Source organism: Drosophila guanche, unplaced genomic scaffold (genome assembly GCF_900245975.1).
Source record: "Drosophila guanche unplaced genomic scaffold, DGUA_6, whole genome shotgun sequence".
Lineage (NCBI taxonomy): Eukaryota > Metazoa > Arthropoda > Insecta > Diptera > Drosophilidae > Drosophila > Drosophila guanche.
The window spans coordinates 11,515,499-11,541,279 of NW_022995744.1; the positions used below are offsets into that span (position 1 = coordinate 11,515,499).

General features: G+C 48.0%; 5 protein-coding genes across 6 annotated transcripts; 2 read left to right on the forward strand and 3 right to left on the reverse strand.

The window, feature by feature from the left end:
* Positions 1 to 633: 633 nt before the first annotated feature.
* Positions 634 to 7,916, reverse strand: LOC117579567 (NGFI-A-binding protein homolog). Of its 2 annotated transcripts, none has more exons than XM_034265489.1 (6): positions 7,214 to 7,916; positions 2,955 to 3,227; positions 1,939 to 2,894; positions 1,201 to 1,292; positions 1,062 to 1,140; positions 634 to 977 (listed from the first exon to the last, which is right to left on the reverse strand). In XM_034265489.1, exons 1-6 carry the CDS (start codon positions 7,704 to 7,706, stop codon positions 726 to 728), a joined length of 2,145 nt encoding a protein of 714 aa, XP_034121380.1. In that variant the 5' UTR covers positions 7,707 to 7,916; the 3' UTR covers positions 634 to 725. The 2 variants fall into 2 exon arrangements, with proteins under 2 accessions (XP_034121380.1, XP_034121381.1); XM_034265490.1 differs by having other exon boundaries at positions 874 to 977; positions 1,058 to 1,140.
* Positions 7,917 to 8,543: 627 nt separating this feature from the next.
* LOC117579816 (protein masquerade) lies at positions 8,544 to 14,642 on the reverse strand. The gene is made up of 9 exons (XM_034265906.1): positions 14,514 to 14,642; positions 12,400 to 12,574; positions 12,191 to 12,340; positions 11,833 to 12,132; positions 11,611 to 11,766; positions 10,582 to 11,544; positions 9,571 to 10,516; positions 9,233 to 9,510; positions 8,544 to 9,168 (listed from the first exon to the last, which is right to left on the reverse strand). Exons 2-9 carry the CDS (start codon positions 12,539 to 12,541, stop codon positions 8,846 to 8,848), a joined length of 3,258 nt encoding a protein of 1,085 aa, XP_034121797.1. The 5' UTR covers positions 12,542 to 12,574; positions 14,514 to 14,642; the 3' UTR covers positions 8,544 to 8,845.
* Positions 14,643 to 18,207: 3,565 nt separating this feature from the next.
* Positions 18,208 to 20,953, forward strand: LOC117579392 (ero1-like protein). The gene is made up of 5 exons (XM_034265265.1): positions 18,208 to 18,508; positions 18,590 to 18,856; positions 19,342 to 20,024; positions 20,093 to 20,401; positions 20,476 to 20,953. The coding sequence occupies exons 1-5, from the start codon at positions 18,362 to 18,364 to the stop codon at positions 20,525 to 20,527; spliced, it is 1,458 nt and encodes a 485-aa protein (XP_034121156.1). The 5' UTR covers positions 18,208 to 18,361; the 3' UTR covers positions 20,528 to 20,953.
* A 175-nt stretch (positions 20,954 to 21,128) lies between these two features.
* Positions 21,129 to 22,268, forward strand: LOC117580577 (cilia- and flagella-associated protein 298). Its single transcript, XM_034267182.1, has 4 exons — positions 21,129 to 21,503; positions 21,563 to 21,832; positions 21,886 to 22,002; positions 22,248 to 22,268. The coding sequence occupies exons 1-4, from the start codon at positions 21,129 to 21,131 to the stop codon at positions 22,266 to 22,268; spliced, it is 783 nt and encodes a 260-aa protein (XP_034123073.1).
* LOC117579391 lies at positions 22,070 to 25,125 on the reverse strand. The gene is made up of 8 exons (XM_034265264.1): positions 24,774 to 25,125; positions 24,501 to 24,711; positions 24,157 to 24,241; positions 23,891 to 24,093; positions 23,665 to 23,831; positions 23,310 to 23,607; positions 23,099 to 23,236; positions 22,070 to 23,043 (listed from the first exon to the last, which is right to left on the reverse strand). The coding sequence occupies exons 1-8, from the start codon at positions 24,917 to 24,919 to the stop codon at positions 22,714 to 22,716; spliced, it is 1,578 nt and encodes a 525-aa protein (XP_034121155.1). The 5' UTR covers positions 24,920 to 25,125; the 3' UTR covers positions 22,070 to 22,713.
* Positions 25,126 to 25,781: the final 656 nt, after the last annotated feature.

Consider the following 25,781-nt stretch of genomic DNA (forward strand, 5'->3'; position numbering starts at 1 on the left):
ACACACTGATCCCTCTGATCTGATCTGATCATCATCATCATCATCATCAATAACCAAATTTGCATGCCAAGGAGTTTCCTTCCTTCTCTTGTTGTTTTTTTATTTGCAAAATTTGCATACCTAAACCGCTTTTCGAACATCCCACCCCACCTTATGCCACAAGGGTGTTAATATCATCATTAGCCAGATTCCCAGAGACCCGACAAGATATTCGCAAGGGTTCGCATGGGTTCGCATTTGCCTTTTGCGGTGTCAAGAGCTGCACAAAGGGATTTTGCCCACAATCTCAAATGTAAACACGATCCGTCAATATCAATTGTGATCTATGATAGCGATGATCTCTCAATTTGCAATGATCAATGAGGGCAATTGTCTTTTATCGCAATTCAATTCTAGACTGCTCCATGATGGCGATGGTGATTGGAGTCTACGAATTTTAGAGTAGAGTTTCGTAAGGAGTTTATCACTTGAAGGCTTTGCTTCCTATTCTTGTTAAACTTTACTAGATTTTTATTGTAGTTTATGTATTACTAAACGATGCATTTATTACATTACTAAGTATATTTTAGTATAGATCACAGAGATTACAATCTAATCATTCACTTAAAAGACATCCTAAGCAAAGTTTCCTCTTGGACGATTCTAAACTAATGGAATTGCACTTGAATTATAACAATTTATATATCTAAATCTGGCACTACATTGGCCATCTCAACTGTCTTCAGCTAGGCTTCCGGGGAGGCGGCAGCCGCATTCCTCTTCAGGGCCCGAACTTCATTCAGCGTAGGACTCAGGGCCAGGGCGGGATTCGCCACGGCTATGATGTTGTCCCCCGCAGCTGAGATGACCTGGACACCACTCAGTGTAGAGGGCGCGGAGACCGAGCCACTTAGATCGACAGATTCGCAGGGCAGGGAAGAGGCATCCATCTGGCGGGAGACGGGCGACCGCTCACCGTCCAGACCATTGCAGGTCGCCTGTGGTGGAGAGGATGGGAGGGCAAATGTGTTCTTTACTCGGTGTCTACCTCCAAAGTGGACTGCTCTCCAACACATACTCACTGGCATTGGCGGGGAGCTGGACGAGTTGCTGAAGGAGAACCGCGAATCGTTATCCTCAAAGTCGGCCGTCTTGCCCAGTCTGGAAAGGATAAGGATTACTTTTAGGGACTGTTTAAAAGGATTTCACTCTCATACTTACGAGAACTTGGCAATCTCCGTGAGGTCGAATGGCGGCTTGGCGAATTTCTGGTACATGGCAAAGAGATTGTAGCGCGAGTCCTCCACCGCTTCCTTTTGTTTATGTGGGTTATCAATGAGATCATGGATTAAAATCTCTGCAGATGCTACAAAAAATCTTACTACGAATGAAGCTTGAAGCTAAGCGTATGGCAACGAAAGAGTTTTTGTGGAACTCTTGCGTGTAGCAATAGAAGGAATAGACATGTGGATCGTTGGTTGGAGATTTCGTAGGATTCATTTATTGACGTTCAACAGAGAGGAGGAGGTACAACAATCAATATATATTGCAACGAACTACCGACTAAATAACTTGCGGCTAAAGTAACTAATATTAGCGGGTTAGAGTCAAGTTTAAAGGAGAGTGTTTAGTGAGAATCAAAGACTAACCCAAACCAAAACAGTCCAGGGTAAAATAATACTGATTACTTTCTAATAATTCTACAAATTGCAAATTCTATATACAAGCAGGAAGGGAACTCATTTAAGCTGAAAAACGATCCCAAATGGTATCCAACATATTCTTAAAAGAACTTCCTGGTTAATTGTTAGTGTTAGTATTTTGTGTTCTGCGAATCGCGAAAGCTGCAAAGCAAAGTTTTGGTTATTTCCCACCCAAACCCCAAGCTGGGAAGCTGAAGCACTGCACCAGGTGGACGCACTTATGCACTTACGGCTCTACGGATTTAATCTTCCTTACCCTGTTCAGGTCCATGGGCAGCTGTGCCGCCTCCGTGGAGGAGAGACGCTGCCGCTTGAGCTGCACCGAAGCATCGCTCGACTCGCAGTCAACATCGCTGGGCACACAGCCTGAGACGGAGCCGGAGCCTGAGCCACGCGCTCCACCAGCACCCTGGGCACCTGGCAGTTGGGTCAGCAGTCCGCCGTAGCGGGCTATGCTTGCGGAGTGGCCAAAGCCAGCATCCTTGACTATTTGTCGGGCCAGCGGAAAGAGCTCGTCGCGTCGGGTGAGCAGCCAGATGGTCTGAGGATTGCGGCAGAGCTGGGCCGCCGCCTCGTTGACGCACACCTCGTGCAGCGTGAGAGGTTTCTCCGGGCGGCGCTTGCAGTCGAAGCGGCCATAGATGGCGGAGTACTTACGGATCTCGTCCATGCGCCGTGGATCGTGCTCACTCATGGCTATCACCTGCTCCAGCTCGCGGGTGGTGCGCTTTCGGGTGGTCTGGGCGCGTGGCTCCCGCTGCGGCAGCTGGCGGCCGATCTTCTCCGCGCACATGGTGATGCGCTGGATCTGCATCTCGGTGAGGACTGGCGTCAGCTGGGGCGAGCTGGAGGACACCTGGTGGGCAGTGCTGACCGAGACACAGGCCGCTGATCCCGGCATGCTGCTGGGATTGGCATTGGCATGTGTCTGGGTATTGGGATTGCTGGTCAGGGGTGTTGTGGAGGGCGGGACAATGGAGGGCAGGACGGGCACCGAGGTGCAACTAATTTGGGATATGAGGTGGGGGACAGTCGTGGCCGCCGTCGCTGTTGCCGTCGCAGCGGACACAACCGGGCCTGAGGCCGGCACAGGGGCTGGCGAGGGCTGGAAGGAGCCTGTCGCATTAAAGGAGGGAAATTTCTGTCGTGGCAGGGCAGGCGTGGTGTCCGGATTGAAGACAAGCGCTGGCTTGGGTGGCGTGTCACACAGACCTGGAAGCATCATCACGCGTTTAGACATGGATACCAGAAGCTGACTGGGATCAGGCTTACCCAGCTGCGGCATGGGGACAGCCTGGAAGAGAGCAGGATTGTTGGCCCACTCGTGCAGGGCCTTTTGCAGGCGACGCACATGCAGCGGCTTGGATGCCATGCCCACTAAAGCCATGATTTCGAGGAACTCCTCCTCGCCGGCGTCGTACAGCTGCTGCACATCGTCGCCGCCCATCTCGAGGAGCGTGTCGTAGTAGGCCAGCAGACTGGCCCGCTGGAGCACTCGGTACAGCTGCACCTCCGCCTCGTTGCCCGGCCGCGATGTGGTGATCACTGCAAAGACGCACAAGGAAGAGCAGAAAGGGAAAGGCTTGAAAACAGTTTCAACAACAACAAAAAACAGGAGGCAACAAAAAAAATGATATTTATTAAGTTCTGGCCGGGGCCGTTCTCACAATGTTCTGAGCCTATAAGAAAAAAATGTTTAATTAAATTCGCTTTTTTTTACCTTAAAAAAAAAACTCGACGGACGTCTGGACCCTAAGCTAACCCTTTTTAGGCAAAGCAAGAGGACAGGAGAGAACGAGCGAACGGAAAGGAAAAAAAAGCACAGAAAAAGGCTGAGGCAAGGGCAGTGAAGGTAAGGGGTAGGGGAACTCGTCTCATCTGCATAACAGAAAGAGAGTGAGGGAGAGAGGAAGAGTGAGATATGCTGATTCAACCCTTTGGTTCCGAAGGATCTGATCCGATCCGATGCGATGCGAGTCGGTAAACTCGTTAGAAATGCGTCACGCATGCCCACAGACCTCGACAAGGATTGCCAGGATCATTTTAATCTTTTCTCATTTAATTTTTTCGGTTTTATCACTTTCGATTTTTAGCAAAAAACAAAAAAAATAAAAAGGAAAGACAGAAAAGATGCGCACAGGGGAATGGGGTAAATTCAAGGTAAATTAATTCCTTGCATTCCGTGTGAAATGTACAGAAAATTGAAGTTTTCTTTGGCTTCTTGAGCGATTTATTGCCCTCGCAGCCTAATGATTTCAAGATTCCCGGATCGCTGAGGCAGCAGAGCAGCCAGCAGTTACTGTTATGGGACCACAGTCCAAAATGGACGAGACTGACGACACTGTCGCTGAAGATGATGATTATGTCAAATCGTAAATAATTATGTGAGAATATTTCAGTCGGCGACAGTCGCCACTGCCGATCCAAGCCAGAAGCCAGAAGCAGCAGTAGCCGAACAGCTTTAATTAATAGAAAAACGAGCTGCTTGCCAACTAAATTATAACAGAGCAGAAAAACCATCGTACATCGATTGCTGCCTGATTCTCCTTGCTACGTCTTTTAGTGTTTTTTTTTGTGCGACTCTGTGGAGAGCCATGAGAGGCGTCAGCAGGTACAAGCGCATCCACCAACGACAGGCAGACACCAAAGATGCGATGCGCTTTGCTCTTCTCACTTGCAGCCAGTTGTCTTGTCATTAACCCATCACAGTGTCCATGGGGCTGTTACAAGTTATGGGTGCTTAACAGAAGAACAAGAAGAATGCGTATGGAGAGGAAAAAGCTTTTCAAGCTTTGATTGAATCTTTGCACTATGCACCCGCAATTTTTACTTGAAAGTTGATCAACAATTAGTCTAATGAATAGCAAAGGTTAACTGGGGTGTTAAAATTGCCTTTGTATATCTGAAAGTGAAAGTGAGCCAGTTGTCATTGCTCGAAAATCATTACAAATCCTTAACTAGCAGACAACATGGTCATATTTAAACAAATTAACACTTGTGCAGGCAGTGGAGTCCGCTGAAGGGTTAATGGATAACGCAGGCCACACTTCTATTATTTGCAGCCCATCTCCCCCTTACCCTTTCTCGTGTGTATTTAACGCAGACTTGCGTAAGTCGGGAGTCTGACTCGATGCTAGTCTTGTGTGAGGAAGTGAGAGGGGCATACATTTATATACATTTGCAGCAATAAATAAATGAGACGTGATTTCAATACACAAATAATGTCACTGGAGGAAGAACAGTCAGTCAGTTCCAGGCGAGTGAGGGAGAGCGAGCGACTGGCATGATCGGCAGCAGCGCTGCTCCTGCGCAGTGCGCACTGCCTGCTGCAGAGAGAGAGCTCTGCTTTGCTTTGCTCTGCTCCTCTTCGTCTTCTCTTCTCTCCTCTTTCTGCTACTGCTTCAGATTGTTTGCTGATTTTTTACTTATTTAATTTGCGGGTTTCTGTTTTTCTGTTGTTGCTGTTCCCCTCTGCTTATGTTTCTTTGCTGCTGCTGTTGTTGTTGTTGCTGTTGCTTTTGTCATTGGCTAAATATGTTGTTTTTATGCGAACGGCAAATGGGTAAAAATGGACAAAAAATTAACTGCAGTAACTTTTTAGTTGGCACTTGGAAGCAATAATGACATTCGACGCCACATACCAAGCAGCTGCCCAGAAGGAGTGGGCAACAGCACCAGGAATAGGGACCAGGAACCAGGGACCATGGCCCAGGGACCATGGGCCAGACAGAATATGCGTCTGGTTTCACTCTGTTTGTTTGTTTGTTTGTGTGGTGTGTGGTGTGTGCTTGAGCAGTCAATCGTGCGATCGCCTTCGATTATGGGCAAAAAGTAGACGCCGGGACAAACAGCAGCCGCATGGCTTTGACTTGGAGTTGGACCTGGAGCTGGATCTGGGACCTGGAACCTGGGACCTGTGCCTGTGCCTGGGGCCAACCCTCCTCAGATGGCATTGGCAATGGGCAAGTAACCGAAACTATTTCTCATATACAACGATAAATTAAAAGCCAACTTTTTAAACGACCAAATTCTTGTCGATCAAAATTCCATTGGTGGCAATAACTTGGCTGGTACGAGTACGTGCCAATGGCCCGACGTTGGCCAGCCAGACGACGGAAGACCCAAAGCAAACGCTCCAGACCTCAGACCCCAGACCACAGGCCGAACTAAAGCGAACCATAACCATAACCTTGCGACATCTTTGACAGATCGGAGAGGCGGGAAACGTACTCTGCAATCAGCATTTTCCAGCGAGAAAAGAACGCGCGTCTCGTTGGCTGAATCAGCAGATCGGCATAGGGGTGAGGACCGGAGTCTGTGTCTGGGAGAGATTTTTGAGAGCTACCCTCAGTGTTTGGGGTGAGTTTTTTTCTTGGTTTTTTCTTCTTTTTTCTTCTTTCTATAGAACTATTGTTTGTCACCCCTAAGGTAGAGCCTATCATCATGAAGTTGATCTAACGGCTGCCACTGGCAAGCTGCAATACCTGGCCCTAGAGACGATCCCATTGGATGAGGACTGCCATTGCTAAGCTACCTGGATGCCAGGAAAAGAAAGAACTTTGAGCAGATACATATGCTAAACAGACACCCCGAGCACGAAGCAGCAGCACCAAGGAAGTGGAAACCGGAACTCAATCCGCGATTTCTTCTACAATTTGCTCGGAAATAAATAATGGCAGAACGCAAAGGTAACTTTTTTTTCGGCTGCCTCTATTGTTTATCAGGCTCAAGGTCCGTTAGGGCAAGGGGACAAGCTCCTTCTGTGTGTTCAGTTTCCGTTACATAACAGAACTCGGAGCAGAACAATGAAATGCGAGACGAAGCTCGAAAAAGAGCGCGAAAACTGCAGCATGCTGGCTGCAGGGGGAAGCTTATTTAAGGATTTCCTACAGAAAACGGAGATAAATACTGAGCCCTGCATCTTTGACCTACAACTTTAAACAATCAGGGAACTGCGAAAGAATATATTTGAGAGGATACTAAATGAGTTTGACTGAAGATTAATTTGTGTTTTATTAATATTTATTCCTAGTGCTCCCGGTAACAAGTCAACGCCATCGAAACTATGATAAACCACAGATAGATAAAGAATTAACGCCCTCTGCATATTGAGCAACGTTTCATTAAACAATTAATTATGAATATTTTTCCTACATCTTAAATAAGATCAAATGTGCCTCAATATGGGACTTTTCATTTTTTTGTGGCTTGGCATAATTTCGCCAAAAGGGTCACTTTGGTTTTGGAAAAATAAATTTTGTTAGACTTTAATACAATGAGCTAGCTTCAAACTGTTTAAGGATTTTTTTTATAAGAGTGGAAATCTTTATTAAAAACCTCTTGCAGTTTGTATTCTACTCATCCCAAACCAGCTACCTCTAAAGGTTTATTTTATTCTCAGCAAAAACTTTTCACATAATCTAAATCTGTCTACAAGATTCCCCAAATCTCCTCTGTCTAATCAAGACCTTAATAAAACCCAAACACAATGATTATAGTTATTGGGGAATCTCGTCGCCCATTCCACTTACTTGTTCCATTCGCATTCCTTCCGAAGATCTTGCCCTGTGGACTCAGAATGGGACTGGAGGATGCCGACGGGGCGCCGGAAAGGGACCGCTGACCCTCGGACAGCCCGCTGGCCAGGGACAAGTTGTAGAGATCCTCCTGCTTGGCCGCCTCCAGGCTGGTGGTCAGCAGCTGCGACTGCGTGACGTGGATGGTGGGCGTGGCAGTGGCTGTGGCTGTGGCAGAGGTGGAGGTGGAAGCTGGAGCCAGACTTAGACTCCCGCTGGATGCTGGCAGGCTGTGACTGTGCTGACTCTTGCTGCTCGTACTGGCAGCCGGCGAGGGTGTGGACACCACCACCGTTGACGAAGTGGATGTTGTGGTCGGCGTTGTGGGGGAATTGGCATTGGCCTCCATTCTTGTGTGTTGATGATTATGATTATCCTTTCCGAGATGTGGCTCAACGGAAGAGGACAGGAACCAGGCACAAACACAAACAACCAAAATGAAATTCATGCAAAACCAAAAGACGAACACTAAAACGGATGCACTAGGGATCGGGATTCAACTACAATCTACAATCTTAACTACACTAATTTCTCTCGAGGATCGCTTGGATGAGAGAGAGGGAGAGAGAGTGGGAGCAACAGTAACACACGAGAGCGCGCTTCGCAAGTTTTTCTTTTTTGTTCTTCTTTCGATCTGTGCGATCCACTCAGCTCGAGGCCAGACGAAGTTCTGTTGTCGTGTTGCCGCGTGGACGGCTCGGGAACCCTTTTCCCGAAGCAGCAGCACCACTCGGAGCCGACCACTGCTTTCGGTTTCGTTTTCTTCCAGGGAGGAGCGCCGCGGGAAGAGGACACTGCATAAAATCACGTAGCAGACGAAAGGGTTCAAAACAGGGATAAAAACAATGCAGTCGCTGGAGAGGGAGTGAGAGCGGTGAGGAAAGGTGCAAGGGTATTGGCGCTTCCAGTTTTCTTTCCTCCGAGGGTAAGTTTTTATTTCCAGATGTGGCAAAGAAGCTTCTACCATGAGCACACACGCAGAAAAAGAGAGCGAGAGAGTTGAGTGAGTAGATATCTAAGGCTTGAGTGAGTGTTTTGAGCTCCGCCTCTGGGAATAGATCGCAACTTTGAGTGTTTCCAAAAGAGATCCTTCTTTTCGTGGCTGATGATCTTTTTCCTACCTTTTTTTTTGCTGATATTTTCCGTTAAAAATGTGGAATATTGAATAAAATGCGAGACATGCATAAATTTTGTGAGCAACAAAAAGAGAGTTTGTGGAAACCCTTTCTCTTCAATTTTGTTTCCCAGGAAATCGATAAAGAAAAATGAGAAATTCCAAGGATTTTTTGTGTTTATATATTTTGTACTCGTATATACAAAAACAGTTTACAATAAGGGGGGGGTTTTCTTTATTAAATAGGGGAATACTTTTAAAGATTGCCGTTTACTCTCTATCGATAATCGTAGTAGCTATTATTATTAGTGGATCCAAACCGATCCTTTAGATTTAGGTATGAATAGATTACACTAGGATTTAGGGCTTTAGGGTTAACAGTCGAAGAGCAGGAACCCCGGGCTATCGTAGACCGTTCCGAGAGTAACGGACTCCGCTACAAGAGCAGGGTTCCCCGAGCTGGGGGTTCCTCACTATAAGTTATTCACGCTAATGATCTGATTGATCCAGCCGATGAACGAGGAAGTCTTCACATAGACGCCGGGCACATCCTGCCGACCGCAGCCGAAGCCCCAGGACACGAGGCCAGCTAGCTCATAGAAGCCATCGTCCTGGCACACCAGCGGACCGCCACCATCGCCCTGGCAGGCGTCGTGTCCCTCCTCGCCACCAGCACAGAAACTGCTGGCGGGCAGTATAAAGATCTTCTCTGTCACGGCATTCACTTTACGGATGCACTCCGTGTCGCTCACAATGGGGATCTCTGCCTCTCGTACCCTCAGGGGTATGGGACCAGCTGGAAAGCAGAAAGAAAGTTTGATAAAACAGAACAATTTTATATAGAGAGAGCTAAGACCTACCTTCACCCATGTAGCCGTAGCCGGTGACCGTGCAACGCTTGCCCGCCGCATGGCTGACTCCACGCGCTGGGAGACACACCAGACAGACGCCATCCCGCAGTTCCGCCTGGCCGTGGAGCTTCAGCAGGGCAATATCGTTGTCCAGGGTTTGGCTGTTGTGATTGTGGTGAATGTAGGTGGTGGCCACTCGTAGCGTCTGGGCCCCAGGACTGCCGTACTTGCGCGTCAAATCATAGTCGCCCACTCGGACATAGATGGCATCTCCGGAACGAACAATACTGTGGATTTAGAGTGGATTAAAGTGGTTTAAAGGGGAGATCCAGTGAAGGGTTACTCACTTGGTGACACAGTGGGCCGCTGTCAGCACCCACTGGGTGCCGATGAGTGCTGCTCCGCAGAGATATTGATTCAGGGAATTGATCAGAGCCACCTGCCAGCACCACTCGCCGTTCTCTCCATCCTCGCCACCCACCACGCGGGCTCTTCTCCTGCCGCTGTAGTTTGCCGGCTGAAGTGTATTCTGCAGCGATCGCTGTTGGTAGTAGTCCGGATACACAATCTCTGGCTGATCCGACGCCGAATGGCTGTGGTAGGAGCGCAGCTGATTGCTCTGCAGACTGGCACCATTCTCCACGAGATCTCCGAGCTTGTCGTTGTGGATCTGGATGGGCACGATGGCGGAGCCAAGGACCAGTCGCTCATTGGACTTGTTGAAGTTGCTGGCGTATGCCGAAATGGAGGACATTTGGCGGGCAGAGCGCTGCACACCGTACTTGGCACGGGCGTAGGACACCAACGAGAGGGCAGGAGACCTGCCAGCACGCCCTGTGCGAAGGGTTCCCTTGACGCCGCACACGTATTTCGAGTAGACATGCGGCCGCGGAGTCGTTGTGGTTGTTGTGGTGGTCGGAGGCGTCGTCATCGGTGGCTGGGGCTGCGGCGGCAGAACTGGCTGCAGTCCGGGCCCAGACTGTCCGTAATAGTCCGCATAGTTGGGAGGTCCTGGAGGCGGTGGTCCTGGCTGGTGCTGCTGGTAGGGATTCGGATGATGTGGCTGCATTTGCGGCGGCGGACCCTGTGGCTGCTGGTTGTTCATGTAGGAGTACGGAGGTAGGGCAGCCGGCGGATAGGCCTGTGGTGGACCCATTGGCGGAGGCGGTGCAGGATAGTAGGCGGTGTCGTTGCGAGTCTGGAACTGCTGCCGTTCAAGGATCTTGCTCTTGGGAGCACAGCAGATCTGGCCGGAGCGCTTGCAGCGGAATAGGTCGGTCATCTCGGCGTTTTCTGTGGGAGATTAATGATTCTCATTGGGAATCTTATCCTACAAAAGGAATGCAATTTTTACTCACTGAAGCACGTAAAGCTGAGCAGACTAACGATGCAGGAGCCGGGACACTCTTCACGGGGATCCGGACTGGGCGTATGGTGCAACACATAGGGTGGGGCTGTAGGCGGCTGTGTGGGTGAGGGCGTTGCGGGCGGCAGCTTTGGCTTGGGCGCACCGGCACGAGAGTTGTCGCAGCACACGGAGCCCTTGGAGCAGGTCGTAGCCGTGGAAACCAGAACGGAGGGACGTTCACAGAAGGCTGCCATGATGTTTAGCAGACAGAAGCCCGGACAGCGTGGAACCTGCGGCGGTGCCTGAGGGGGAGGTGGAGGTGGAGCCGACGAAGGGGCGTTCAGTGTGCTCTCGGCAAAGGAAATGATCTGCGAGAGGAAATCTCCACCGCCGCCACCTCCTCCTCCTCCCAGTGGATTCGAAGATGCTGGTGGCGGCGCTGCGGGACGTGCGGGTTTTGCTGCAGGCTTGGGGGCATGCTTTATGGCTGGCTTTGTGGGTGGCGGCGCTTTGGAGGTGGGCGCCTCGGAGGCACCAGTACCAGTGACACAGCAACTACCCTCGCCCGGACAGAAGGCCTCGGAGTCGATGTCGTCGCAGAAAATGGCAAAGATTCCGTTCATACACTCGCCCTCGCACTCCTTGAGCACCTGCCCTTGGTCGTTGGACTGCCCAGACTTGAGCTTGTTGCTCATCGGCGCCTCCTCTTCCTCCTCCTCATCATCATCTGCCTCCTCCTCGTCTTCTTCCTCGGCGGCTGCTTCAGTGGTCGTTCTGGTCGGATGCTTCTTGTGCTTGCTGGGCTTTGGAGAGCTTTCCCCTTTGGTCCTTGCTGGCTCTGGGGTGGTGCTGGTTGTGGTTGTTGCCTTGGTAGTGGTTGTGGTGCTGGTGGATGTGCTGGTGGAGCTGCTTGCCCTTGTGGGCGCAGACTTTTCGGATAGCGTCTGATTCGGCTTCAAGTTGCTCATGTGCTCTGCAAAAGATGGAAACAACTCTGGTTAATGGGGGGAATTCAGTGATGGAGGAATCTGGAACCTACTGGCTGGAATGTAGATGTCTTTGGGCAGCTTCCCATTGGAGTACTCATCCAGGGAGACGCAGCACTTGGTGCCCTCCTTGCACAGTCCATCGCTGGTCAGATATGCCTCGCAATACTCCGCTATCCGATCTGCCACACACACACCCGTGCAGTTCTCTGAAGAGCGTATAAAAGAAACGTTAGAAGGGATGTCTGGGAAAGCAGATCTTCGACTGTTCTTACTGTTTACATCATCCGAGGCCTTGGTAGCCTCATCTTTGTCCTTGGGCTTTGCCGTTGTCGCCTTCTTGGTGGTGCTGGGCTTCTTTGTGGTGGCCGCTGTGGCTTTGGTTGTGCTGCTGGCCGGACGCTTGGCCTGTGGCTTGGGTTTAGGCTTCGGTGAAGTGGTTGTTGCTGTGGTGGTGCTGCGCCTGGTTGTGCTAGTGGTGGCCACTGTTGTGGTTGTTCTTTGTGTCGTTGTGGTGCTAGGCGTAGTCGTTGTCTTGGGCGTTGTGGTTCCCCTCAGGGCTGTGGCATTTTTACCTTTAAAACGAAAAGCTTCTTACTTGTTTCGGGGGATCAAATATATTGTGAACCTCACCTGGTGCATTCTCGATGCAGCATTTCATGCTGGGCGACGGACAAGGCACATTGTCGAGCACCTCGTAGCAGATGAGTGTGGCCAGCGTGTGGACACAGACTCCGGGACAGTCCTTGGCATCCGCTGTACTGGTGATGGTGTCGAGCAGGCCTACAAGAAAGATCAGGACTCTCATTGCTGCTTGGAAATAAAGAGGTTCTGCTCCTTACCTGATAGAAAACTCCCAGCCAGGGACTCATCCTGTGCCTGAACTGCCGATGGACTGACCAGCAACAGGCTGAGGAGACTCAAGGCGATGAAGCTACTGCTCATTTGGCTTGGAGAGCCTTTCATTTCTCGATGTTGCGCCATGGTCAGCACGTGCTCATTGCTTTATCAAAGAATCTGAGAGAATCGGAGAATAGGGTGAAGTAATTAGCGCTGGTTCAAGTGAAAGTCGAGGCCACTGAGTCATTTGTAACCCAAGAGGCCCCACTTGTGACGTAATGCAGCATCAGCAGCAGCAGCTTGGGGCAAATGCTTGGGGCTGCAATGCCACCTCAAGATCATCATGATGATCTCTGGAAGTCGTGGCAAAGTGTGATAAGAAGTTAAACCCGTTTTTCACACATTGTTTCTTAGAGTCGGGTCTGTGGACTGGGTTTGGTTCTCACTCCACTCTCTACGTAATCTGCGGCAGGTGCCCCATTTAGATATTACGTATCCAAGAAGAGAAGCATAGCTATTCCAGACCCATTCTCGAGTGGGAATGCCAAGAGTTCCTAACGGAGCACAACACCCCAGTTCCAGAAATGATTCCGGCTTAATGGACACGATATGATATGTATTTGGGTTGCCCAAGAACCAGAAATGGAAATGGAAACAGAGAAAGAATCGTCAAGCACAAAAACTGGTTACACGCCTCCCCCTCCTCCGCTATCTGAGCTGTGGACAGACGATTTCCATGCAAATAATTACACCAGAAGTACCCAGAAAGATGACAATGGTAAAAGCCGAGGCATTCTTCCAAAATGGAACCGTTTAATGAATGAAATAGAAAGTACTTAGTGGCACGGCAAGTACACGAAATGAAATGAAATGAAATGAAATGAAACCTACTCTTCAGATAGAGATCTTTTTAGCGAAAGTGCAGCCGAACGGATGACAACTGTGTGTACAATGGAATTGTACTCCGGACTCACGTGCGGGTCGGTCTTCTCGAAGCTTTCTAGGGAAAACCGGAAATATCAGGGAGGTACTAGGCATGATTAAACACTATTCCATGGCAATAATCCTCATTCTTTCTAGAAAGTGACTTTTGGTTAGCCAAAATAAAAAACAATTCTAGCCGCTCCCCAGACGACGCGTCGTCAAAGGCACACACGTATTTTGGGTCAAGAAGTTTCTCTCTCTTTGGCAGCTCCCCTTTTTTGTGGCTCCCTTCCCTCATTCTTTGCCCCGTTCTGTCAGTCACCACGCCTACGCCACCATGAATACCAAGTCCGGCACCAAAACCGATAAGTAGGTCAGATGCATAAGGCGCGACGGCGTTAACACCGATCCAATCCGATCTTTCCCCCATTCATACTCGCTCGCTCTCTCTCTCTCTCGGTGGAGAGTTTGTTCTTGGTAATCACTTGAAATTCCAGTTGCTGAATTTGAATTTCACACCACGAGAGAGAAGAATGAAAGAATGTCTTTCAAAAACAAACAGAAATGCCAATGCCGAGGAACGGTTAACTTTTAACTGTAAACGACACACGCAGCAGGCACACGCACACGCACACGGGCACACATGCGCACAGACGCGACACGATCGGACATGCTCGCCGCCGCTGTCCATCTATCGTAGTTGATTTGGGAGCTGCTTTTCAATTTGCAAAACGAATTTTGTTGTTGGTTTCTTTCGTTTTTAGCACTTCCATAAAAGTTCCAAAAGAAAGGCACATAAACACCACCAAGTACTAGCAGCAGCAGCAGTAGCAGAAGAAGGAGATGGGCGAAGAAGGAGGCGGAGAGGCAGTAGAAGACCACGTCAAAGAGGAACCACTCTTCGCCTAAGGCTCGTCGGTTCCCGAACAAGTTATGCGACTTCTTCTGCTGCCTCTCTCTCTCGCCTTCCTTCTTTCTTTCTTTTGGAACATATCATAACGGTAAGCAGCAGCAGCAGCACACACACAAACTGTGAGCTGGCAGCCAGGAGACAGCCCATAGATGCCGTCACCTTGGAATGCACATGGAATCCGGCACAAGACACACTCCCACTTGCACCTGCTGCACCACATGCAAAGTCCACTTAAATGCACTCACTGACACACACACATATAACCCGTATATCACTCACAAAGTTTTAAAATTAGAACAGAAGGAGGATCGTATGATCCGCGGCAACCGTTGCGTTTGCTTAGTTGGTTTTGCTTGAAAGAGAGGCGGAGGCGACGACTGCACCTTGCGAAAGCCAGAAACGATCTGACCAGCGCTCAGGGTTCTCATCGCTGGTAAGCCAGAAGAAGCCGAGCTTGGCGCTCAGCTCAGGCAGCCGCCAAGGCCAGGCCCCGGGTCCGATCCGCGGCCACAGCTGGAGAAAGTGTGGAAAAGACAGGCAAAGAGAGAGAGAGGCAGCTCAAAAGTTAAAAGAGAGGCCATCTACCTACCTCTCTCTTCCATACATCTCTTATGACCATCACCTGTTTGTGCTCTCTCCTGCTCTTATGACCATCCATCACCTGTTAGAGTGTGAGTGCGAGTGGCGTTACCTGGCCCCTCTTTTGTGTCCGTGTGTGTGGCTCATAAACAAGGATGGCATGGGATTCTTGTCGATTGGTCGCTCAAATTGCCACTTAAGATCGAGGGTTAACCATTTTGAAGACATTTTTATTAGCAATCCCTTAGCGCGACCCTTGCCAAAAAAAAAAAATATATGCAGAATTGCACCCCCCGGAGTGTGCCTACTTATGGGATTAGCGATTGCAATTTTCGAACCGATCTGAGATCATCATTTTTGCGCATTTGCATTCAGCTCTGGGCTTAGTTATGCAAATTTCAAGTGCAACAAGATGTTGCATACATATGCTAATGTACAACACATATTCGCAAGTCACAGCCCTTCCAGCCCTTTGGGAAGGATCCTGATTTGCATCTTGATCTTGGTTTGGTTTTTGGGTAGAGTCGAGAAGAGCTGTTGACGTTTCTCTGTTGTCAAACATTGTAGAATGCAATTATGAGTGCGCGAATCTCTAATGAGCAACTAAGTAGGCAACGCAGATACCCCTTTCATTTGCATAACGTCTGGGAAAACTGCGTAATCTGATAAGAAGAGGATTTGTGGTTCAGTGGGAAAATGTTTTCTAATTACATACTCGAACATTTTGTTGTCAAAATAGAGCAGAGTGAATTACACATGAGAAATGTTTACTTCAAAATTATAATACTTAGTAGCACCCACTTGTAATTTTCTTTATTTACTAAAACGAATTGTTTGAGATTAAAAGAAAAAAAAAGACAGCAAATCCTATCCCAGTAATGGCACCTAGTAAACAACATATTTGTATATGTATATCCTTGGCTTCTGCTACCTTGGGCAAGGTAATCAGATGTCTAAGCAAATGAACAGTCTCTGTACAGGCTGTGGCTCTTTCGGTGTCCTTCGGTCGCGGATGTTCCCAGGCTCTGGTGCGCATCCTTCGTTTCGGGGCAAAATCTTCTCAAGACGAAACTTCACACGACAGTCTCGGATCGCAATTTGAATAAAACGCTGCATACAAAAAATTGAAAGTGGTAAAAAAAAGTGAAAAAACTTCCTAAAAAAAAGTGTGGAGAAAAAAAGTATTTATCATTCCCCGCGCATGTGTGTGTGAGAGAGAGGACAGCAGTCTTTTATACCTGGATTCTGGAAGGCAAATAGATAAGGAGACGCTGTCGCTTTGTCGCTGTTGTTGTTGGTGGTGGTGGTGGTTCGTCCTTCGTCCTGCGTATGCAAATTTGATCGCCCGAGTCCGTGATGATTCCTTTTCAATTTGAACAATGCCGAGGGTCGCCGTATCGCCAGTCCCCTGGCCACACATGTTCTTGTGTCTGCGTTTTTTCTACATTAATCGTCCCATTTAAAAAAAAATGATAAACCCTTTGCGTCTGCGTTCGGTACCATTTTTTTTGATTTTCGAAGATTTTTCCCCGTTTTTGATGACGCTTGCGTGAGGTTCATATTTTTTTCAGCTTAAGTCATCCCGTTGCTGTAATTTCACTTTTTTCCGTGAGAACTTTTAGTCGAAGGAAGATTTTGGCGAAATTCGAGAAAGAATAGAATGAAGTAGAAGGAATTGGAGAAGAATGGGAACTGGAGATGCTTTTTAGATAATTAATAGGTTATCTTAGACAATATAGTCTTTGAATTGGGTGCAGTGCAGGAGCTAAAAGTTGTTTGAACTAAGAGATTAGAAATTCACGAAAATTAAGATGGAAAATGTTTAATGGTACAATTTATATTGTAAGATTTTCTTCGACTAATTCCAACCTAAAAACCAAATCAAGAACTCTTGTGCATTCTTGTGGTTAGCATCTTTATATGTTTTAAATGCAAGACACAATTTATGCCTAAATAATCAAGGGGCCTGCCCTGATCCGTGCTTCGACCCCGAACCGGAGCCTGACCTTACCCGCCAGCATTGCCAGCAATCTACCCCCCGAGGTGATGTGCGATGATGCTCTTGTGGAGGTACTGACACTGGCCTGAGCTCTGACCGAGTTTCCTCAATTTGCATATCAAGGAGGAACGCGAACCCTTGCATGTCTTAAAGGGGTCGACAGCGACATCGACGGGTGCAAGGGTTTTGGTTTGTCATGGGAACAAAAGATGCATTCAGTGTCGAAGAATAGATGGAAATCAATATTTGAGGTAATTAATTAACAGCATCAATATTGGGAGAATGGAAACCAACAGCAATATTCACATTTAGCAATCAATTGATTGACAATTCAATAATATCTTGGAATATGATCAGCGAAAGTCATATACGATCGTATTTCAATAGTTTCAAAGTCATTCACTACAGGATACTTATGTAATTGGTTGGCTCCCATACGACAAAGCTCTGGCCACAGATCTTTAGCATAGGAAGGCGACTTTATGTTGGCCTACCTTATGGCAAAATGATTACAAGTTTTTTTTTGATAAACTTTATCAACATTTAAAAACAAGAAATATTCTTATAAACATCAAAATATACAATAGAGTGGAAATGCTTTCATTCCAGTTTTGTTTCGTTTCGTTTAGTATAGATTCCAATTGTGGAATTAAAACCATTCAAAATAGCAATATTTTTGTGTGTGTTTTCAATTCCATTCAACTCCAAATCCATTCTTAAATTTAATTCTGCACCACATATTGTGAATTTTCAAAAATAATCATGTTCAACATTGCCATAGAAAATAATTCCACAATACTAAATATTGTAAGTACTCCAATCTGAATTTGAATTCAAATTTATAATTTAATGCATGAGTTATTTTTAAAGCTGTCTGGCAGCACAGCAATGATTTGACAATGCGTTAGAGCATTTTCAAAATGTGGGTTTTTTGGGTTGACCTTTATAGTTGCTATTTTGCAATCAATTCTAGTCAATTAAAAAAAGCCAATTAATTAAAAGCCATTAAAATCAACCAATCTTGTGGGCAGTTGAATGATTACTCGAGGAAAAATACATTTTTAAAGCTGAGAGTCCTAGCCAACTGGTAATATTAAACAGAAGATCAAAGTCGAGCAAAACTATTTAAGATTTACGGAATATTTACAGTATATTTTGAAAATGAAAGGTATATTTCCGATGGTATGTCGGTATATGTTATCAATAGTTCCGCGGTTATACTGATTGCGGTATATTGTAGTAAAAGAGAATCCACAAAAAATTACAAATCATAAGAATATACCAACATGAATGCCCTCATCGAAAACCATCGATAGTCAAGAAAAGTCGACAGCCCCATCATCGAACTGAAGTATCGCTGCAGCGATTAAATACCAAAAAAAAAAGAAATTACACCTGCGAAACGTAAATATTCGCTAGATTTGTGAAATTAACAACAACAACAACAAAATCTCTGACTGACGGCATTGCGTATTTCCACTTGCGCTTCTTCAGCGAACAGAACAGGGCCACAGCAGAAAAAGCAGCAGCGATAAAAACAGAAATAGAAATGTCTACGAGGGGTACACGTAAAGTGCAGCGAAATCTGTGGGCGTCGCTCCTGGCGCTCCTGGTGATCCTGTACTGGGCAGATCCCTCGGGCGGCTACTTTGCAGCACTCGATGAGACGGAAACGAACAAAAACTGCTTCTGCGAGGTAAGTTGCAGGTCGCAGCCGCGTCACTCAGGAATTAAACTTTCTCATTTCCCCCACACACACACACGCACTCACTCACAGCTGGAGGGCTCCATCAACGATTGCAGCTGCGATGTAGACACTGTGGATCACTTCAACAACATGAAGATCTTTCCACGCCTACAGTCGCTGCTCGTGAAGAACTTCTTTCGATTCTACAAGGTTAACCTCAGGCAGGAGTGCCCCTTCTGGCCGGACGACAGTCGCTGTGCCATGCGCTTCTGTCAGGTGGAGAACTGCGAGGAGCAGGCCATACCCCAGGGCATCAAGGATAAGGGAGAACATAAGGAGAGAGCTGCCGCATTCAAGGTGAGTGATCGAGAGACAGACAGAGACAGCGTGCACCGGAATTCCCCCTATCAATGTACGAGGCTTATCAGAGGGCGTTAATTGTTTTCGTTCCATTCGTTGGAGTTGGAGTACGTGCGGCACTCCCCCATCCCCTACTATCTGCAGTGCTCAATGGGTTGGGTTGGCAAGTGATTTATTCACATTCCATAATGCCCATAATCTCCCATTGTCTGTGGGGCGTAAATCTTTGCGCGTAATGATGTGGTGATATTTTGGTGGCATTGCTGACGTGGGCTTGCCCATTCATCCGGCCCCCTTTTGATTACAGCTCAATCTTGTTTGCTTTTGCGCTCTACCCTCACGACTGACTTACAATCGAAGGTGGATCTGGGGCTGGTTCTGGTTCTGCTGCTGTTTGCACAGTTGCCAAATGTTTTACCTGTTGACTGACTTCCTCATCATTGATTGATTATTTTCTTTGTTATTTTTCTTTGTTTTCTTAGTATACACGCGAGGCACAGTCAACGAGTGGGTGCTCAGATGCCGAGGACTTTGACAGTGCTCTGGGTTTCCTGGACACAAGCATCAGCGATCAGGCGCATCGGGAGTTCGAGCTGTGGGCGAAGCATGACGAGGCTGAGGAGGATTTCTGCATAGTCGATGACCACGAGGAGGGCTCTCAGTATGTCGACCTGCTGCTCAATCCGGAACGGTATACCGGCTACCGGGGAGAGTCTGCCCATCGCATCTGGAAGAGCATCTACCTGGAGAATTGCTTTGGAGGCAACAACGAGACAGCGAACAAATTCTCCAGCTATGTCCAGCACCTGGATCTGCGGAATGTGTGCCTGGAACAGCGCGCCTTCTACCGCATAATCTCGGGTCTGCACTCCAGCATCAACATTCACCTGTGCTCCAAGTATCTGCTCTCTGAGTCGAAGGATTTCCTGGATCCACAGGGCGTTTGGGGGCCCAATGCACAGGAGTTTAAGCGCCGCTTCAGCCCAGAGACAACAAGCGGTGAGGGTCCACACTGGCTGCGCAATCTGTATTTCATTTATCTGGTGGAGCTGCGGGCTCTGGCCAAGGCAGCGCCCTATCTGCGTCGCGAGGATTACTACACAGGCATCGCGGAGGAGGATGAGGAGGTGAAGCTGGCCATTAATGATCTACTCAGCGTCATAGAGTGAATAACCAAAGAAATTTCCCGCGCTCTGCAAGATTTACTAATCGAAACTCTGTTTTCCCGCGCAGATCCTTCCAGTCGCACTTCGATGAGAATGCTCTGTTTAGCAGCGGCATCGCATCGATCAAATTCAAGAGCGACTACAAGGAAAAGTTCCGCAACATATCCAGAATTATGAGCTGCGTGGGTTGCGACAAGTGCAAGCTGTGGGGCAAGCTGCAGACCCAGGGACTGGGCACGGCCCTCAAGATTCTCTACTCGGAGAAGCTCAATCTGGCCACAGAGAGTGGTCTGTGGGACAAGCCGCACATCGAGGCGGATCCCATATTTAGGCTATCGCGTCCGGAGATTGTTGCTCTCTTCAATGCATTCGGCAGGTGCGTACAAAATTTGGCAAACCAATCCCAGATCCATTAAAGATAATGCTAATGTGTTCATCTTTGCTTTGCAGATTATCAAACAGTATATACGAGATGGAGAACTTCCGACGTGTGCTGAGATAACCCGGCAATGAGGAGCCTTCGAGGCGGCATGAATCCCATTCAGTTCCCCGAAGTAGTTCGGCCGAGATGCCGGCCGACGATCTAGCTAATTTAAACGCACATATTTGGGGCTGTATTTTGTGGATCTTGGTTACGGTGTTCTCTCCCCACACCCATTAGCAGAGGCTAGCGCTGCAATTCTTGTAAATAATAATCATGACCCCCTATTAGGCTACGTGTACTTTAAAGCCCTTCACCCCACCCAATCGAACAGATAGACGAAGGAGGAGAGAGACAGGTGTTTAGAATAAGTTAGAATATTTTATTTATTGTATCAGGAAGGGAGCTTATCGATAAGGAGACTCAAACAGAAGCGCATTGTGCAATAACTCGAACGCAAAAACACACACGAAATAAATGTGAGAAAGACGATGTTCACCCCACACACCCGGGCACTTGTTTAACGTGGGACACGTCACCAGGGAGCTGGGTCATAGCAACCGACTTGTTTACCTTCCAACAACTGTCATCTTTGCTGTCATTTATCCAACATATATACTTGTGACATCGGGCAAGAAGCCGGTTGTACTTTATTCGAAAATTTATATTTAATCTGTGAAAAATGGTTGTCTTACAAGTCAAACGCGGCGATGAGACGCTCTTTCTGTATGAGACAAGCGTGGGCGAGAAGTCCGACTTGGTTATTCGTGATCTGGTGGCCATTCACAATGGCCAGCTAAAGGTGCAGCGCATTTGCATGGAGATTGAGGAGTTGGCCGAGCATGGAACCATGCTGCCCTCCGAAATGATTGGCCTCAATGACGATCAGATTGAGGAGCTCAAGCTAAAGGATATTTGGGCAGACAAATGCATCCCATCGGGTGGCTTCACCTTCAACAAAGATCCCTTGCTACGCCGCAACGGACAGCAGCCCAACGAGGCCATGGGCAAGGTGCTGGCCAATACCATAACCGAAGCCAAGGCCATGATAGATAAGGTAACATCCAACAATACCATTTTCCCATGCGATATAGCAGCGATCTGTTGCCCCCACAGAAACTGGCCAAGTCTTCGAAGACTCTGTCCCTGAAGGTGGTACAGGAGGCCATCAATCTGCTGCGTGGTGCCGTGACCATTGTGTACCCCATGCAGCTACCGCCGCACGACACCATACGCATGGAGTTCACCAATACCGAGGATCTGAGTGGCACTCAAGCCTCCAAGGAGGTCATTGAGCCATCCAAGGCTCAGCTCTGGTTCGCTGGTCGTCAGATTTTAATGGGCAAACTGCTCAAAGATTACTTGGGCAACAATGACAAGACCAAGGTGAGTTGTAGCATGATACATTGATCCATGATCTGCAGCAATCTACTTGCCAGGTGGTGGTCAAGCTTAATCAGTTGGGCGAGGGTCCGCCGGGACGCGAGGCTGTCATTTCCGAGCAGATGCGTCGCCAGATGATGGCTGATTCCTTCCGCCGCCAGGAGGAGCTCAAGGTAAGAGTTGTTGACATTTGTAGAGAGGATTTAAATTGCTTTTTATTTGCTATATATATAATAGGTATATGTATCTACGAGTTTAGTTACTTCCCAGTGTGTATAGGCAATCAAAAAAGATCGAAACTAGTTTAACGAAAAGTCTAGAGAAGATTTTCCTTCTTGGTCTGTTCTGGCTTTGTCATAAAGTAAACACAGCTCCGCTCGCAAGAGGGAGCTACTATTTCTACTGTTCATGTTCCTAGTTCCTAGTTCCGAGTGTCTAGTTCGAGTTCCTAGTTCCTTTTTTGGTACTTCAGCTGATGTTGGGTTTGGTGGGTAAATGTAAATTCCATTTGGTGTCTTTTAAATGCAACTCTTAAGGCACCAGAACCAACTGCGAGCTTTGGGATTGCAGTGGGGGTTTTTCTCAGTGTGTTGTGTTGTGGGGGAGTTGTCAGGTAAATAAAGCTCTTGTTCCTTCGATCGGTTCGCGGTTCTATGTAGTATAAGTACAAGTACATTGTGTGCGTTTCCACTATAATATATACATATGTATGTATCTATATGTATTCATGAAAAGCCAAGGTTCTATTCTGTTTAGGATTTCCTATAAACGTTGTATAAATGCCCCGAATAGAATCTAATCGAATCTTCAGTTCCCACATAAAGTTTTGGTGCTGTTTTATATACGGATCCAAGCATGGACCCAGTTCTCATCGAGTTCTCCCATTAGAGGATAACCAGCGGCTTCTCGGGCACATCGCACTTGGCCGCCTTCTCTTGGTCCTCGTCAAAGTGCTGCTCACTCGTGTTGGAGTCCCCAGTGGGACTCAGGGGTATCAGGGACTTGGTGCTGCCAATCATTTCGTGGCTGTCGAGCGGTAGACCAACAATATCTTCCAGCTCCTGGCCACCCACTGCCTGGTGCTCCAAGTCCACCACATCGTCATCTGTGTCGTACATTTGTTCGGGTTGCTTGCCCGCTGGCCCCGCTCCGAATACATCATCTTCCGACTCATCGCCGGCACAGACGCAGCGCATTTTGGCATCGTCGCCCACCTAAAGGAGAGCTCATTGAGGGGGGAATATTCTTGCAGAGCTTTGAACTACTCACCTTGACGGACTTTGTGATGATGCAGAGGGAAATGGAGGAGATCACAAACAGCACAATGGGAACAATCAGCGAGACCACTAGCTCCCTGTACACCTTATCCAGATCGTAGCGTGCCACCACAAACTCCACATTCGCATCCTGCAATTAGGAAACCAAACCCTTGAGTATCAGCTTACACAGCATGTAGGGGGCAGGAAGGCAGAGCACCCACCTTGTTGTAATAACACTGATAGCGTGACTGGGCGGTGTTGTTGTCCCCATCGTTGCCATAGCGAGCCACAAAGTCCTTGCACTCGCCCCGCAGCGTATTGACGCAGCCCTCGAGGTTGATGTACAGTTTCTTCCAGTTGTAAATGGTGAGATTTGCCTGATTTGGCAGATATCGCTGGTGCTCGGGATCCACGGCTCTTGTGCTGTTCTCATAGATGGCCCAGAACTGCGTAAAGTTCATGAAGGGAGCTGGCAGCGTATCGTGCGCTAGCAGAGTGCCATTCAGGCAATCCGTGGCACTGTCAATACGAAAGGAATTAGCTTTAGTTTTATTTTATATTGTCGCAAAAACTCACGTGATGCGATTGTCGGACTCGCGAGTGACTGTGGCGCAGTTGGTCAACAGGTTGCCATCGTCCTCTTTCCAAATTTCCACCGGATCGATGCGTACACCGTGCTCGGAGCCACGTGCCTGATTAAAGGCCACGGCATTCTCGCAATCCGCTGCAATGACATTATCCTCCTAAAGGGAAAGGCAAGCATTGAGAATTTGATATAATCTTATATAGATGACACACTCACATGCATGATCAACGTGTTGACATTGGCTGTGGTTATCTTGGAGCAGTACCGATCACAGTCGAAGGGCTTCTTGATCTTTGTGCAGTGTACGCCATGGCATTCGAAGAAACCATTCAGCTTGGTGTTGTCCTTGGCAGAGTTTATCGTTGGTCCATCCGCCTTGTGATGGCACAAAAAGAACTCCGACATGTTCTTGCAGTGACCTAAGAAAATGAGGAGATAATTAGAAGTGTCTAGAGATTTTATTTGTGTTTGAGTCAGCTTGCCATTAGAACAGTTGAACACTCCGCGTATGTTGTTGCAGGCGGTGCCATTGTTGCAGTTGAATTTGTTCAGGCGACTCATGTCAATCTGGAGACGAAAACAGATAGACAGTTAATGGAGGGATCGTAAAACTCATTCCAGGCGCCAACTGTCCATTAATGCCGAGAGGCAAACACTCGAAATGCCTTCACGTCGTCGTAGAAGCCACCGCAAGTGAGTCACACTCACGCTCCGACTCTCAGTGTGTGTCCAAGACGATGACGTCTTCGATTAAGTTGAGTGGAGTGGAGTGGAGTGGAGTGGAGTGGAGTGGTGGCCTGCGTGGAGGTTAGGTTAGGCCACTTACCATGGCACAGGAGGTGTTGGTCACCCGCGTGCAGTTGTTTAGCTGAATGTCAGTGCCATTTCGACGCACCACTGAGTGTATCTGTGGACAGAAGCCACTGGTGCGGGTCAGACACCACTCGCCGCACGAGGCCCAGGGGCAGTTGTTGGGCATCTGACGGTCCACGGTCTGACACATGACCGGATCCAGCTCGAAGCCGGACTTGAAGGCTCTGCAGATAATGAAGTCATCGGTTAAAGATAGTTCCTTCCAGTGGGTTTGGGTAGAGCTTACTTCATGGAGGGTGAATAGATGGCCACGCTGAGATAGACAATGGACACGCAGGAGAGCACCATCGTCAGCTGGCAAAGGCAAATGGCACGACAGATGCGCTTGTCCTGCTCGGGTATGAGGCGCGGCTTGTTCTTGCGTCTCGCCATGCCCCTAGATTGGATATACTACTTCCTGGGAGTGGGTCTCGATACGGTTCTGATTTTTTTTTGTAATTTTAACTGCTAATTTACGACTTGTTGATTTTGGTGGCCCACTTTCCGGCGAACCCTGCACTTTTGCCCTGTGTTGTTTTCAAGGTGATTCTCTTTTGGTTTGCTGGACTGGGGCCTGGATGGACTGGTGGTGGGGGTGCTTGTGGGTTGGGTAGGTGTTGGCTGGTTGCTTGGCGGTGGTGGTTGTGGTGTGTGGAAGTTTGTTTTTGTGGGTGAAGTGGTGTGTGGGTTGGGGCGTGTTGTTCTATTTTTGTGTTATTGTGTGAACTTTTAAAGTTTACTTGAAACTGGACGAGGATTAGGATGGGATGAGATGTGTATGTGATTGGATGGATGGAGTGTTTTTGTGGGGTTTCGTTTTTCCTCTAGCTTCACTTTGACCGCGACCTGAGGATGATTGCTTTTGAGGGGGTAGCCACAGATGGAGCGCTGGAGCTGCCACGTCCGCTCCTGGTGCGTGCTCGTGCAAAACTGAAATTGCTGACTCTGGATCCCCGACTGAGTATCCCGGAGCAGGGCATGCCAGGGCTGCAGGCGGACACTGCGCACTCTTACTTTTTTTCGAAAGGAAAGCGAAAGTGAAAGCCACAACAGTCTGATGCAGGGACTGGGGCAGGGATGGAGACAGCTCAACAAATGGTTCCAGGTCCTGCCACGACGCCTGCGCCGGTAGAGGGAGAGCTCTTTCTCTGGCCTCATTTATCCTTAGCCTCTCTCTTACTCCTTTCTCTCTCTCTCATTTTCCACCACATTCGAAAAGAAAACATTTCTCATTTAGCATTTCTCCACTTTTGGG